General features: G+C 40.2%; 1 protein-coding gene across 1 annotated transcript in view; it reads left to right on the forward strand.

Annotated features, from left to right (window-relative positions):
- Positions 1-16,711, forward strand: part of PIK3C2G (phosphatidylinositol-4-phosphate 3-kinase catalytic subunit type 2 gamma) — a gene marked incomplete at both ends in the record, with an annotated part of 207,943 nt that extends 191,232 nt beyond the window's left edge. Inside the window, 2 exons of the mRNA XM_080619939.1 lie at positions 10,860-10,985; positions 16,559-16,711. Of these exons, the coding sequence (XP_080476065.1) occupies positions 10,860-10,985; positions 16,559-16,711 (279 nt within the window). The remainder of the gene's footprint in view (positions 1-10,859; positions 10,986-16,558) is intronic.
- Positions 16,712-17,277: the final 566 nt, after the last annotated feature.

Consider the following 17,277-nt stretch of genomic DNA (forward strand, 5'->3'; position numbering starts at 1 on the left):
CTAGAATGGTGCCAGTTTTCTATAAAGCCTATGTCGCATTTCCAATTCCATAAGCACTTTTTGTCATCTGAAGTGACATGAAGCAGTAGTATTTTAGAAACTGGATTCTAGGTCTAGGTGCCTAAACTCTCATTTTGATCACGGGAGACTTAAGTCCCGGTTCATTTTCCTAAACGTAGGACATGACCTAACACGTCCCATCTGGCCTTCAGCTGCCACTGCAGAAGCGGAGGGTCTCAGGGAAGGCCTGTATCACATCTGACAGTTTATACAGGTATCTTAAGCATCTTATATGTCTCAAATGGTGCCAGACACTAAGTGTGGGCAATTTAACCAAGCCATGCCAGGAGATGTCCATAGTAGGATAAACCAAATCTCTTTCTGGCCTCCCTCCTTGACAGGATTACAGAGATCTGCTTAGACTTTTCTGTGAACTTACATGCCTACCTCACATATGCACCAGGATAGGTCAACACTTTGAGATTTTGTCCAGAACTGGTGTGTTCATTGCAGAGCGTTAGCTGTGATGCTTCCTTTACATTTCAGTGACTGTGTTTTACCCATTTCACAGCCAGGAGACCTTGGAGAGTGTTGGTTAATTCTTGGGAGATTTTGGGATTCAGGACAGCTCTAGACCCTATTTTTGCCAGCATAGTTCTCTCCGCTAGGGATGCTATGTGTCATCTAGTAGTACTATGCTAGGGATGCAGCATATCATCTTTTATTAATAGTTAGGCTGCACAAGTCATTGCTACTCTGCTACAAACAAAGCCAAACGAGTAAACTCTCACTTTGTGTTGGCCAAAAAGCCTTATTTCACTTGGGAGAGAAAGGGCTGGAATGAACTACAGTGACAAAAACACTGGTTTCCCTTGAATGAGTAGTACTCACATTAGGCACTGTTGACCCATTTGGTGCACTGGCAAGCTGCATGCAGAACAGGCAGGTTGATGTGGGTGTTGAAGGGCTGCACGAAGTGCATACGCTGTATTTGGAGATTCAAATCAATAACGTGGGTAGAGCACCTTTGTATTTTTGTCATAGTAAATGACACAGCTATCTGGAGGCTTGCTCCACTGACCCTACTGGTTTTCTGAAAGGCATAAAATACCTGCTCAAAAAATGCTTTCCAGAACTTACCTGAAACAAAATCTGTGTTGCCCTAAAATGGTGTATCTTTTTATTTCCCTGTGTTAACTTGAGATAACCTTCATTGGTTTTTTTGTTGCTTTGCCATTGACCTCCATGTCAATGACCTCTGTCACAGTGTGTTTTCTGTGTTTATGTATACACCCAGGTGCATGCAGAAGTAGGAAAGAAGTTAGGAATAGGAATCAACTTGCTCACAAAGAAGAAGGGGGGGAAATCAGGATCAGAAAATATAATAAAATAAAACTTATCTTGCAGAGAAGCAGTTAAATGTTTTCAAATTTTAGGTGAAAAAAAAAAAAGCAGTTCTTTGGCATAAAATACCTTATTAGTGCAATCACTTTTGGCTGGTTGCTTTTCTGTTTTGTCTTGCCAATAGCAGACAGTGCAGAAAGCACCATAGCGATACAGTGGATAATCTTCTTTTGTAATTATTATTTAATTACTGCAGATGTGAATTTATTTTTTTTTTATTTTTTTTTTTTTTAAGTAATTTGAAAATATTTTGTGGTAGGAAAGCTAAGGGCTTGGTAGCAAAGTAGAATAGAGGTGTTCAGTGCTTTGGGATATGCAAAGCTCAAAAGAAAACCAGGGAAAGGTCTTCAGTCCCCTGGCAGGATTTAGGAAGTAACAACAGAACCGCCCATTCACACAACAATCCCGTTTGTACTGAAGGTTTATATATCTTATTAATCTGGTTTTGAAGGAACCTCTTGCTTTGTAATATCTTCTTACTGCTATAATATACTTACTGTAATATTGTCTTACTGCTGATTATTTTCTCAGCTCTTTAAATTTAGAATTAGCCCAGAGGACGTTATCTTTTTCTAAGGCAGAGGCTATATTTGTTAATTAAGCTGCAGCCTACAAAGACAAGGTTTAGCCTTTCTCTGCTAAGTTACACGGGGACTCAGAGAAAGTGAACGGCGATGTAGCAGCAGTGATGTTTTTTCCACATATCATACTAGTTTTAATTTAGTCAGGAGGCAGCTAGTAATTTACACAGGTTGCTGGGGTGCGAGGCTGATTTCATCTGTGGATTTTTTTCTAATCCTCCTTTATTGGATAATAATCAAATCTGCCTCATGTCTACACTTTATATTAACATTCTGCTTTGTTAAAAGCAAAGGAAGGTTTCATCTAACCATTTGCTATAGTGATATGAGTTTTAAAGATTTAAAGATATCGCGGTATTAAACATTAAGGAATATTTTGCAGTCCTTTCACTATGTAGAAGATAAATTCTCATGGTGGTGCCTGGAAAGGGAAGGAAAACTGAGAGTTAGAGGAAATGGAGCCTTTCTAAAGCCTGGACTTCTTTTTTCTCATTGAAGAAGATGAAGAAAGCAACTGGGATTTGAAAATGTCCAGGAAATTAATCTGGGGGGAAGAAAGGAAGTTATTTATAGAGCAGGAAAGGTGGCATTAGTTAACAAAATTACCTTTGATCATTTCTTTTTGTCAAGATGGTTGAAAACAGAAAAATGGGAAAAAGAGAACAGCAGCTGCATCTGTCAAATATTCAAGAGCCATCAATCTGTTTCACTGTAGGACAAAAGGTGATCTGCATGCCTAACAGTAAGAGAAACTGTTGACATGGTTTAAATTTGAGGCCTTAGTCTTTTAGGAAAAGGAGAGCTTTAAAAAGCTTAATGATAAATTATCCCTAAAGTGCATTTTTTATAAACATAAACCTTTTCTTAAAATTCATATGAGTAAGGCCCAATATTCATATTAGCTGCTAAATTGTAATGTTTAATATATGGCAAATTTTGAAAGAGTTAGGCCTTTCATAATGCTAACAAAGAATCCATCCTTAAGGAGAGTTGTTGATGGTTAGTAATGATCAAGGGAGAAAAGTCATTAGGACAATGTAAGTCTTGTGGAAAAATTAATTGAATTTCAGCCATTATTTCCCAGCTACAGCTAGTATATTTGAAATTAAATTAGAGAGGACACAACCTATCTGTGTGGGTTTCTGTAAGTAAATATCAATATTTTTTTGTTTTGGAAAATAAAATTGGAATGAAAAATGGAACACAGCCATAACAGGTGTTTGTCTCTATTAGTTTTTCAGTACTGAATTACGGATGTGGAGAGAAGTAAATCCAGAGTATTATTTCCTCTCCTTCACTTCCCCTCATTCGTAAATATTTTCATCACCTTCTGCCTGACTTTAGAGGAAAATAACATTTAAAAAATAAACTGCTTTTTTAAACATATATACAGTCAGTAGCAACTGAGTTCCTTAAAAACATTAGTTATTATCAAGGTCAAGTAGACAGGTCATTCTCTGAGGAAGTTGTTTAGTTGTGACTTGTTTGTATTTGAAGTAGCACAAGGAGTCAGCTTCTCAATTCAACTCAATGTTTCTTATTGGCAGATCAAAATCGTGTGGGTTCTTTTCCCCACAGGCAAAACAGGAAGAGCTATGGCATATCTGTTAAGAACTTGCTTTTATAACTTTTCAGCCTTACAGATTTTTGTAGCTTGAATTTACTCACAAGCATATGCAATCAAAGATTTAAGACAGTAATTTAAATTTGGAGTAAATTCTTTATTTTTGTGTTAATGAAATGACTACAGAATTAAACATAAATAAATACAATCTAAAACTTTGGGTTTTTCCTGTTTTCTTGATCGCAAGTCCATTCAAGCGATAAAGGTTTTGCAGAGCAGTTAAAATGCAAAATGGCATTCCCACGGTAGCCTTTGATTTTCTTCTGGCCTGGACTGTGAACAGAAATCAGTAATTTCTGAGCCATTAATAACAGCAAGAGAGGTTTTTACTGGATTTCAGAGTTACTCATAAGCCTGCTAGGAATCTTTACTCCATGTTTATAATGGATGCACCAGAACAGATATTCTTTGGTGCAAATGAGACTGGCATTTCGGTCAGGTATTCTTCATGTTTACCTAAGTTTATAAATGTGCCAATGCAGACTGAGTTAGAAGCAAAAGGATAATCCAAGGGTTTTGTTCACTAAATATGACACTGTAATATGACAAAAGACATAATCTTTAGAACAAAAATAAATTATGTTTTCTCCATTCTCCTTTATTCTCCGTTCTCCTTTATTTCAATGCTTGACTCGTATATGAAAGCCTGAGAAAGGTCTAGTTTGTCCAAAAGCTTGGGATTTTTGCCTGCCTTGTTAGTTGCCTTAATGAAACAGTTTACTTCAAATTTCACCTTCTTTAGATTTAAAAAGATAACTTCTGCCATGTTAATCCCAGCCTTGTTTTTGCACTACGATTGTCAAACTGCTAAGATCCCTTGTTGTCCCTGCTAGGTAGGGTCTAGCAAAGTGCATCTCCTTTCACAGCTATTGCAAGTCTTGTCTCAGGAAATCCTTCAGTGAAGCAGGCTCTTCACAAGAAAAGATGCAAGTATTGTACCAATTGGAAGAGAAAGGAGCGCACGCTCATCATACAAGCTATCCACACTCTGCTCTTGTAAAGCCATGGCTGATTTATACCTGCTCTCAGTCTATAGTTTTGAATGGTGTGTAGTGGGACAGAACCTTTTTAACAGGCACCCTCGTTAGATATATTGTGTCATAACAAGAATCAAGGGAGGGCAATTGAGAAGTGGAAGACGCAATCTGTCTTGAAGAGTGCTCAGTTGAAGCTTTTTGATCGCTCAATGGCATAACAGTGCACTGCAGGTGGAGATTTGGGGCAATTGTGGAATTTAGTGTGGCCTGTTTACCTTTCCTTGTCAAGGGAAGAAGAAGTGGAAAAATGTTATCTGTATGATAACATGATGAGGGGGGCATCGTTCCATCCCAACACACCCAGTCAGTTGCCAGCACCTACAATAAATGCTCGGAGAGGTGCAGAGATATTCCAGCCGCTCCAGCCAATGAGCTGGCTTCATTTGGAGCTCGGCTCAGATGCCTCTATACAAATGCCCGTAGCATGGGGAACAAACAAGAGGAATTAGAGATGTGTGCACATCTATGGGGGTATGATATAACAGGCATCACAGAAACATGGTGGGATGGCTCCTACGACTGGAGTGTTGGAATGGAAGGTTACAGGCTCTTTAGAAAAGACAGTCCTGGCAGGCGAGGAGGGGGAGTTGCTATTTATGTTAGGGATAGGCTGGAGAGTATGGAACTCTGTCTGGGGACGGGTGAGCAGTCGACAGAGAATTTGTGGGTCAAGGTTAAAGGGAGAACAGCGATGGGAGACATTACTGTGGGGATCTGTTACAGACCGCCTGATCAAGAGGAATCTGTGGATGAAGTGCTCTATAGGCAGATAGGAACAGCCTCACGCTCACAGGCCCTTGTTCTCATGGGAGACTTCAACCACCCTGACATCTGTTGGAGTGAAGGTACGGCCCGGCACAAGCAATCCAGGAGGTTCCTTGATAGTGTGGAAGGCAACTTCCTTCTGCAAGTAATAGAGGAGCCGACAAGGAGAGGTGCCATGTCTGACCTCGTGCTCACCAACAGGGAAGGGCTGGTTGGAAATGTGACGCTCCAGGGCAGCCTTGGTTGCAGTGACCACGAGATGGTCGAATTCGAGATCCTTGGGACAGTGAGAAGAGCGTGCAGCAAGGTCACTGCCCTGGACTTCAAGAGAGCAGACTTTGGCCTCTTCAGGAGCCTGCTTAATAAGGTTCCATGGGATACAGCCCTAGAGGGCAGGGGGGCCCAAGACTCTTGGTTGTTACTCAAGGATCACCTGCTCCAAGCTCAGGAGTGTTGCATCTCAACTAGAAGGAAGTGCAGCATGAGGGCCAGGAGACCTCCTTGGATGGATAAGGAGCTGCTCAGGAAAATTCAAAAGAAAAAAGAGGCTTATAGAAGGTGGAAGCAGGGACAGGCAGCCTGGGAAGAATACTGGGATGCTGTCTGGGAAGCTAGGGACCAGGTGAGGAAGGCTAAGGCCCAGTTAGAATTGACCTTGGCTAAGGATGTTAAGGATAACAGGAAAGGATTCTATCGGTACGTAGCGAGTAAAAGACAGACTAGGGACAACGTAGGCCCCCTTTGGAAGATATCGGGAGAACTGGCTACCCTGGATTTGGAGAAGCCTGAGGTTCTTAATGACTTCTTTGCCTCGGTCTTCACTGGCAAAGTCTCTGACCGCACCACCCAAGTCATGGAAGGCGAACGCAGGGACTGTGAGAATGAAGACCCTAGGCCCACTGTAGGAGAGGACCTGGTTCGAGACCATCTTAAGAACCTAAACGTACACAAGTCCATGGGACCTGATGAAATCCATCCGTGGGTCCTGAAGGAGCTGGCGAATGAAGTTGCTAAGCCACTGGCCATCATATTTGAAAAATTGTGGCAGTCAGGTGAAGTTCCCGATGACTGGAAGAAGGGAAATATAACCCCCATTTTCAAGAAGGGGAAAATGGACAACCCAGGGAATTGCAGACCAGTCAGTCTCACCTCTGTGCCTGGCAAACTCTTGGAGCAGATTCTCCTGGAAGGCATGCTAAGGCACATGAAAAACAAGGAGGTGGTTGGTGACGGCCAGCATGGCTTCACTAAGGGGAAATCCTGCCTGACCAATTTGATGGCCTTCTATGATGGGGCTACAGAACTGATGGACAGGGGCAGAGCAGTTGAAGTCACCTACCTGGACTTGTGCAAAGCGTTCGACACTGTCCCACATGACATCCTTGTCTCTAAATTGGAGAGACATCAATTTGATGGGTGGACCACTCAGTGGATAAAGAACTGGCTGGATGGCCGCACACAAAGAGTTGTGGTCAATGGCTCGATGTCCAGCTGGAGACCGGTAATGAGTGGTGTCCCTCAGGGATCGGTGTTGGGACTGGTCTTATTCAGCATCTTTGTAGGTGACATGGACAATGGGGTTGAGTGCACCCTCAGCAAGTTTGCCGATGACACCAAGCTGTGTGGTTCGGTTGATACGCCAGAGGGAAGGGATGCCATCCAGAGGGACCTTGACATACTTGCGAGGTGGGCTGATGCCAGCCTTATGAAGTTTAACCATGCCAAGTGCAAGGTCCTACACCTGGGTCGGAGCAATGCCAGGCACAGCTACAGGTTGGGCAGAGAAGAGATTCAGAGCAGCCCTGCAGAGAAGGACTTGGGGGTGTTGGTCGATGAAAAAATTAACATGAGCCGGCTTCAGTGTGCGCTCGCAGCCCAGAAAGCCAACCGTATCCTGGGCTGCATCAAAAGGAGTGTGACCAGCAGGTCAAAGGAGGTGATCCTGTCCCTCTACTCTGCACTCATGAGATCTCACTTGCAGTATTGTGTGCAGTTCTGGTGTCCTCAACATAAAAAGGGCATGGAACTGTTGGAACAAGTCCAGAGGAGGGCCACGAGGATGATCAGGGGACTGGAGCACCTCCTGCATGGAGACAGGCTGAGAAAGGGGGCTGTTCAGCATGGAGAAGAGAAGGCTGCGTGGAGACCTCATAGCAGCCTTCCAGTATCTGAAGGGGGCCTACAAGGATGCTGGGGAGGGACTATTCATCAGGGACTGTAGTGACAGGACAAGGGGTAACGGGTTCAAACTTAAACAAGGGAAGTTTAGATTGGATCTAAGGAAGAAATTCTTTACTGAGAGGGTGGTGAGGCACTGGAATGGGTTGCCCAGGGAGGTTGTGAATGCTCCATCCTTGGCGGTGTTCAAGGCCAGGTTGGATGAGGCCTTGGGTGACATGGTTTAGTGTGGGGTGTCCCTGCCCATGGCAGGGGGTTGGAACTAGATGATCTTAAGTTCCTTTCCAACCTGAACTATTCTATGATTCTATGATAAAGCAGGGAGGAAAAAAGGCCAGACAACCCAGCAACCAGAACTAAGATCTCTAGTTGGAATTCAGGTGGCTGCAGTTTAAATTGCCTCTAACAGTCCAGCTGCTGATTGCTACCATTCATGACAAATGCCTTTGTTTTAGTTCTGAAATATCCCAGAGCAACTGTTCTGCCTTGAGTTTTCTCTCTGAGTTACTAAAATAATCTCTTTATTTATTTTCTGTCTTGACCCTCTCCTCCCACTCACCTCTTTCAACATGTATTTAGCTACATTCAAAGAGATAGCAAGAAGTAGTTTTCTCTCTGTGTTTCATATGGCCACAGCACTTCTGCAAAGTGCCGCCTTAGGTTTTGGGAGGAGTCAGCTCATGGAGGAAGGTTAGTTGGCTGAAGGCTAGATAATATGCCAGCACTGCTAGCAGGGAACAAGGAGCAACTCAAAGGCATGCTGGCAATTTTATCTGGGTTTTTTTTCCTATTCATCGCATGTGCTTCTGGATACCCCATCCTGTTAAACAATCACAAGGCAATCAGCTTGGATTCTTTCCCTGGAAGGTGAATGTCAGATTGAGCCTGTTTCAGATGCAAACAACGATGCCTTGATCTGTGCCTTTGTTGTCTTGAGGTGCGCAGTGGGCACAGCACTTGTGACTTGCCCTGTCCTATCTGGCAGCTCAAAGGGGAGCAGAACCAGACGGATGCAGCCATCCTGTTACCTCTGTAGCCCATTACTTACCAGATGGGCTCCTCATCCCTGTGCCCTTTGTAGCTACAGCTAACTTCAGCTTTCAAAATTAGCTCTGACAAAGTGTCTGGGTAGGAAATGCACTGCCAGGATGATTTATAAAGCCTGATACATTACAAGACTCTCCCTGTACTCTATTTCCATGCGTGTACCGGGCCACAGCAGTTGAGCTGACAAGGTCTTCTTCAACAATGACACCCATCTCCCCTTTTTTTTTTACCACGTTCCTTTTTTTTTGTCTGAAACAACTAAAATCTGTTGACCTTCAAGTTATCGTGATACTTACCTATTCATTGAGAAGGGAAGAGCTTGATTACAGTGAAGATGCTTGGAATGGTATTTAAGGCTATGTTTATTTCTCCTTCCTGATTTTTAAAAAGGTGTGCAATTTACTGTTATTTGTAATCCTTGGCTGAAGTTTCAGTATCTTCCTCAATCAATAGAGGTGGACTTTCAAATGGACAATGTAAATTAAAAATCTTGCGTTAACAGTGTCGTACTCTGTCCTAGGAAAATATCTGTTAGTTTCACTGCAATTTAATGGCATTCTTACTTTCAACATTGAATCCCATCTATCTAAATCCCATGTCCATTTTAAATCAGATGGACTTTGGGGAGCTTAGTAAGGGTAGCATCAATAGTTCACGTGGCACTGACAGGATGTAATGATTTGAGTAGTGCATCCATTGATGCTGTATAGCGTTAACAATAGGAGTAATAAGCTTTAACAGTTGACCACACCATTTGCCTTGAAGGATCATTTCAGATAACAAAACCCAAGGATTTATTGTGCAAGAACTGATTGCTCAAACACAAGCACTGTTTTTCTTCCTATAGAAAAGTTATTTATTACTAGGACACCAGCAGTTTCTCCTGTCACAAGGGTATGTTGTTGATAATGCCTGGAGACAACCACATATTTCTAGACACATACTGTGAATAATCAAAATCCAAGAAATTACTTTATTCTGAGCCAGGTAAAATTACAATGGGAAATATAAATGCAACTGCCTGTGTAATGCTCTGGGTTCATCAGTTCCAAACATTTTAAGATCACTTCTTTTTGCCTATATTTTTATTTGTATCCTGTCACTAGATTGCCTGTGAGCTCTCAGGCAAACTTGCTGCCTAAAATGCTGATAATACAATTTCAATTGCTGATATTTAATGTGCCCTATTTTATGCTTTCTAATTGTATACTATGTTACCAACACAAAGGTTTCTGGCTAATTATAAGCTAAGCACTAAGTGACATATGCTGGCAAAATACATGTTCCATAGTTTTTCATGATTATGTTTCTTCTGAGTTCTTTTAAAGCCTCTCCTACTACTGATGTGGTTTCTGAGTCATTGTAATGTTGCTTTAGGAATGACCTTACAGCTGTTCAGAATTTATCAAAAAACTCCCCATACACCAGCATTAGCTTATAGCTGAGCCTGGTTAATAGGTTGGCTCTGTCCTCAAGTAGCTGCCATGAAATGGAACATCTGAAATAGAATAATAGGATCACAGAATTGCAAGGCACCTTAAAGATCATCTAGTTTCAACCCCTCTGCCACGGGCAGGGACACTTCCCACTAGACCAGGTTGCTCAAAACCCCATCCAGCCTGGCCTTGAATACTTCCAGGGAGGCAGCGTATCGTTCAGTAACCTGAACTTGAAAATTGCAGCTGAATGGGGGAAGAGATTTAAAAGACTGCTATTGTAAGAATCTTATTCTGCCCATATTGCTGCAGGAAAAGCTCTTGGCTTTTGTATAGTAATATACTTTATGAAACACCCTTAGAAACAATCAGTTCTCCTCAGCATCAGCACTGTTACATAGGGGTTAAAATCAATAGGAGCTTACTCACTAGAATCCAGTTTCTGTGCATTGCTCTGGAAAATGAAAGGGCTAGACTTTGTATCAGATTAAGCACAGTTAAAGTAGACTGAGGCTTAAGGGTTTTTCCATCAGAACATAAAATATTAAAGATAGGCAATTTTATCTTGTTCTTGTATTATTTCATGTCTATTTTCCTGATCCAATGTTAAGCTGAATTCTAAGAATTCCTGTTGTTTACTCCACTAGCACTCCAGTTTAGCCAAGAGAATACTGAGAATCTAACATGTTTCTGTGTCTGCTTAAAGTCCACATTTAATTTGGTACTTTTTATTTGTTTTCTTTGCTAGAACACAGGCATTCATATTTATGGCCGCTTTGTTTTTCAGCGCCTCCCAGATGGCTCTGCCCCAAGTGCACATGCAGAATTTTATCTTCTGCCGGATCCTTATGAGGTCAGTCAAAGGAAAACAAGAACAGCTCCAAAAAGCTCTGACCCTACTTACAATGAAATCGTGAGTACTAGTCTCTTTTTTCCACCGTTTCTCATTTGATTTTCTTTGTCCACTCTTGAAGTAAAATAACAATACAGCAGTTAGAGCTGTTGCAATGAGTAAGATCAAAAAGGAGGAACATATCATAAGCTGAACCACAAATAGGGACAGTCTTCTGCTTTCCATCTTGCTCAGAAATGAAACAGTCTCTTTATGTCTCTCTCTTCAGGAAAGCAGTTGGATTATTCACACTGCTTTATCTTACCCCATAACCACAGTTACATGTTAGCCAATGCAAGCGTTGTTGCAGCAAACCCTAGGCTGTTTTCAATGCAGATTTTTACAATAACATAAAAAAGTATTAATTGAATGGATGCTATTATTCATATTCACATTTGAAAATCAACAATCAAATTGGTTGGCACTGTCCTCAATGATAACACAATAATAAATAGCCAAGTTCTTTTTATGTGAAAAAGCTAGCAATTGACAGCCGTATCTAATTACTTCACATGCCACTGAAATGCTCACGCCTCTGGGGTGAAAAGATATATATTGTGTATAGAGAAGCATTTACAACAGAATGGGAAGTGGCATAAACTATATTCTTTTGTAAGGGTAGGTTTGAATCAAACAGTAAGTGAAATTGGAGATTATAATTGTTGCATATAAGGAATCTCCTAAAGACCTCAAAATAATTTACAGATGTCTTTGAACAGGTTTTAAAGTGCAAGGCATGGAAAATACTACCACTCCACTCTTTTTCATAGATAAGGTGTGATGAAACATAAGTTAGCTGAGACTGGGAGTCCTTATCTCCTCATTTCCCAGTCCTGCAGTTTTAATGTTTTTCTTTTCCCACATCTATTTGGTTACAAAAGTTAAATACTTACTAATGACTTTCAGTGCTGCTGTAAGAGTAGTATTGCTGCTAACAGCCAAGACAGATGGTATCAGAGGGTGTACCCCTCTATGGTACTGTAGTAGAATAACAGAGAACTAGGATTTTTTTTTTTTTTGTTATGTTCTTTCCTTTTTTTTTTTGCAATCAAAGAGATGGTGGAATGAGTCTAATTGACCTGTCTGAAGAAATTCCTTTACATTTGAAGGGTATTTAAAGCAAAGAAATATAATATGAGTATATAACATTAATTGTAAAGTATCCCAAGTGTACTACAGACAAGAACCAGCCAGCAACGGTGGAAGTCAATTATTGTGCTAATCATTTTTAGATCATGTTGAATGCAAGAAATTCCCAAATCAGTCAGACAGTAGTCACTGTGAGATTTAATTGTGGTTGAGGGGCATTCCAATGCTGTTAAGAGAAATTCCATGAAAACTTTAATATCCTTTACTCAAAACTCACAGCCTTCTTCACAGATGCTCAATCTTTTTCACCAGGAACTGCCAGTCGCAGTGGGGACATATGGTTCCGTTGAACTTGGACATTTCAAACCCTATGCTTGTGCTGTTAGCAGCTCTGTTCTTCCATATGTGATGTAATTCTGTATGCATTTTCTGTCCAAGGCTGGTAGACTGAGGCAAAAGCTGCCCCAGGGAAGAAAAACTACTAAAAATATAAGTCAGCTGTCTTTTAAGTTAGTTACTGTCCAAATGCTGTGTACAGAAATGTACTAGCCTTTTTTGTGACTTCATAAGTTTTTATTAAAGCCAAATCGCTGGAAGGAAGCTGTATATTAATTTCTTTCTGTGTTTGAGACTGAAAAAAAGTCTGAAATGTGCTTCTCTTGGGTATTTTTGGTTTCAGTTTTGTACTTCTATTGCTTATGACTGCCTACAGCAAATTATCAGCCTTGCAAAAGTGCATTTTATTTTTGATTTTTACTATGTGTGTGAGAGTAAAGATGTGAAAGTCCAGGAGGGCTGACAATAGGATGAACTATGCCAAATGTTTTGGAGTTGCTTCCAGCAAGCACTCCTTTTTTTCTCTTCCTTTATTTGGATTTGGGAGTTTGTTTCATTCACGTTGGCATAACATTGCATTAAAAAATGATGGTTGAGAAGAAGAGGAAAATGGAATGCAATGTGAAGAGAAAAAAGATACATACTTGTTTATAGATCAACATTAGGAATCAATAAGAGTTACTCAGGAGGTTCCAGAGTAGTAAAAGAAAGTAAAAAAACTGAAGACAAATCTGAATGATTTAAGCTTAAACTCTTGCCAAGAAAGGCTGCAATGACCAGAACCAACAGCAGTGGGGTCTTGCTCATATATGTAGCATTTGCCCTGAGACATGAGTCAAAGTCTCAGTTATCTCCAGTTTGTCCCTTGAGTGTCTGCATGTACACACACCCAAAAAATAAGCAAACCTCCAAGACAAAGCAGAGTGGGTATTGCCAGAATGAAGTCAGAACAACGACCTCTCTCAGTCCTGCCCTTGGGGTGTGGCCAAGTGTGAGCAAGTATACCTAGGCCACATCAGCATGTTGCCCTCGGAGCAGAGGGGACGCTGCCCTGCAACACCCGGAATATCCCCAGCAAGCTTGATGGAAGAGGAGGAGAGAACTGCACCAAGAGCCACAGCTGCTCCCTCAGCACCATGTGTCAAAGATAATTTGGACAATTAAAAGCAAATCTAGGAACTGTGCCATGGCTACCTAAGGAGAAGCAACTGTCCCGCATTTACAATTAAAATGTCGTTAGACTCCTGTAGGTCAACAGTACTTCTCTTTTTGGAGCCAGGTATTCTTGAATTGCAGCCTTAACTGTCCCACTGATTTGCTGCATGGCCACATATAACTCACCTCCATTTGATCTGGCTGTATAAATGGGAGGCAAATATTCTTACTACACAATCATTTCAGGAGTTAACTGTTCTGATGAAATTCTGGTGCCTGTTTTATCCACATACTAATTCAGCTATCTCCAGACCTTTCTTCTGTCCCTACATCCTGATGATTTATACCTTACTCCAGCTGAATTTGCAACACCATTTTAGAAAGTTTTTACAGATCATTTGAATGCTACACACCCTGCACTGTAAAGTCTGTCACTGCTCAAAGTTTAAAGCTTCCTTTTGTCCAAAGATTGAAATTTGTTAATTTCCCCAGTTCACATCTGTTATAATCTACTATACGAAAGATTTCTTTACTCTTACAGCTTACATGTACATTTTTTGTGTTTTCAAGCAACTGCTGAAGATGATAACCTTATTATATTGGCAAAGATATTAAGGCATCTTTCTACAGTAACCTTAGTATCATTTCGGTAGTCAAATCATAGATTTATTCTCAATTGTATTATTGCTTCTTACACCTGTGCTTGCTTTTTGAATTTTTGTTCATCATTTCACTTTGGTTTTGATGGGGAGATGCCACTGGAGAACAAAGAAGCTGGAATTTTTCATTCACATACAATTTGGTATGTGGTAACCATCAGAACCGAAAAGCACTGGGCGTGACTTTCACGGAAGCTATTCCAAATTATGTTTTACAAAGGTTTCTAAATGGAAAAGGAAATGTAAGACCTCTCTAGTAAAAGCTAGTTAAAAAGAGTGAGTGGGACAGTTTTTCTTTCCCCCACATCCTGTGGCAGTGTTCATCCCCACAGCACTGATGATCCCCCTACATCATGGAGCTTGGTATCCTGCCCATTGTGCTTGCTGCCAGAATAGCTTGATGTCCTGTTCAGTCTGGCACTCACTGTGACATCTCTGCAGCTTGCAGTGCAGACAGAATCGCTCTACAGTCCCACGAGGGCAGCCAAGGCCATAATGGTCCACCCCTTAAGTTCAGAATCCACCTTTGTGTTGCCAGGCAGTGAGAGGATTATTGCTGATGTGGAGCCTCTATCAACTCTATGCCTGTCTGTAGAATACCTCCCTTGGCCATTTCTGCTTCTTATAATTGGAGGTACACAGAGGTCTCAGTAGTCCAATGTAGAGACCCAAGCTAGAGAGGGCTCGGTTTGACTTTTCCTCAGTATAGACTGCATTCAAACTGCAGAGTAAATCCAAGCAGGTTGACTGGCAAACACCTTTTAGGCAGTTTCACTTTCCCATTCTCCTGAAGTATGTCACTGTGTTTGCTTTCTAAACTGCACAGGTAGATTAAAATTTAAAGCATTTTCCATTGCAACTAAAATAGAAAATCATTTCCAGCCATACAAACTTTAGATTAAATGTACTTCTCTTAACAAATCTTACCTTTCAGGGCTTAAACTAGCTGAGAGCATTCTTTCACATTTTAGCAACCCACATGCAGTTCACTCAGCAGTTCTTGGTTAATGCAGAGACTGAAATGTAGGAATCTGTTCTGAATGCAGCTTGCTGTTGTTAGCCTACAACTCCAGACTGTTTTTTTAAAATTCAGGAAATACACCATTAACCTTTCATAATTAACCTCAGTGTCTTCTCATAGCATTACGATAATTTCAAGGATATTTTTAAAACTATAGGACTTAGTAATCTTCTAAAGAAATGCTAAGCAAGCTGTCTCATTTAATTTGAGAAGTATTAACAGCACTAGTCAAGTAACAGAAACATCTAAATTTAGTAAATTCCACTTGCTAAATTGGGTCCAAACTCAGAGATGTTCCTCTACAACTTCTACTGAGTGGGATGAGCTTTTTGTCATGTTTAATATTTGACAATCCCATTAAAAACTGCAAGCATTTTTATAATGGGCACATTTGGATACAGTTAGCAACCAGAATCATGTATAAAGTGATTTGTATTGAAATAGTAAAATTTATACAGATTTTTTATCTAGAACAGTTATGAAATTTTATGGAAGTTTTGCTTAGAAGAAAATATGGTTTTGCTTTGGCTTGATCTTTTTTAATTCTGGTATGTAGCACAAGGTTTAATCGCAAGCACAGTACTGAAGAAAAATTCTGAGGTACTGTGCATTGATGTGATACACCTTTATAAGACATATCAATGGAACAGAAAGTTCCTTTAAGGTATTACTAATGAACACATAACAAATGCAACATACATAGGTTAAAAAAATTGACATCAGCACTATTTTCCTTGGGGGTTTTTCTGATTTTTGCAGAAGAGCAATGCCATTTATCAAAGCATCTGTTATGAAAAGATAATCTACAATTCTGCAGAATTAGCCATCTTTTGTTTTCATGCTGCTGCCCATGATAAGAACCTTCCATCTGAATCTCTTCTCCAGAAAATCAACTATATCATCATTTTCTGGTGAACTTCATGAAGGATCTGATATTTCTTCACATTTGAATTCAAAACTCTGCTTAAGTTAGGATTTCAGTTTTCACGGGGAAAATTATATACCCCTATTTTTTTCCTCAAGCATTGCACAACACAGGTTTCAGATTTATTTGCAAATGCTTGGTAATCAGATTTCACAAGCCTAAACTGGCAGAATCTCTTTTATATAAACTGCATATGGTCAAATATATTTCTGAGGTAAATTCACTAAGCTAAGTGAACTTGGCTGATGGTTAGTAGTTTATAATTATGGCAGGCAATTCAAAGCAATTCTTACAAAGTTGTATTGGTTATCCTGAATGCTGTACTAAAGTAATTATTTTGCCTGTTGAATAGATATAGAAATTCATATAACTGAGGTGTTTTTTTTTATTTCACTGTATATTATTTCAGGTTGTGTATGACAAAGTCACAGATCTCCAAGGCCATATACTGAAGCTTGTTGTGAAAAGCAAAGGAACATTTGTGGGAGCTGCTAACATTCAACTGAGCAGTGTCCAGTTAAATGAAGAAAAGTGGTATCCACTGGGAAACAGTGTAATTTAAATGTTGTCTGAGATAATTCAATTATTTATCCACTAATGTTTCTTTATCCCATTTCCCACGGCACATTTTGTCTCAGTTGCCCTTGAGAATATGCAGTCATCTGCTGATCACATACCTTAACATCTAATCATAAGGCTATTATCTTAAAATTGCTACCATCTTCCTGCAACAGATTCCTGTCAGTGTGAGTTTAAGAAATCACATGCTAGGAACCTGTAGCAGCATGCAGGAAGTTCTTATGACAGCAATAAACATTTTTGTTTTGTTTGTATTAAGTAGTAAGGTAAGAAAGTTAAAATCTGTACACGTTGAAGTGTGGGGCCTAATTCTTTGCCCATCAATTTGACTGTGTTGAAACAATGCTGATAATGGTGTACTTTGTCAGCATCCTCTATGACCCCACTGCATATAATGATTTCACCAGAGAACCATGGGATGGTTCCCTGGGTGCCAATACATTTCAGATGTCTGGCAAATTTTACATTACATCTTATACAATCAATACTATACTTTAAAAAAAAAAAAAAAAAAAAAAGAACTTAAAAGCTTTGCACTTTACACATTTT

The sequence above is a fragment of the Psittacula echo genome, assembly GCF_963264785.1.
Source record: "Psittacula echo genome assembly, chromosome: 1".
Taxonomy (NCBI): domain Eukaryota; kingdom Metazoa; phylum Chordata; class Aves; order Psittaciformes; family Psittacidae; genus Psittacula; species Psittacula echo.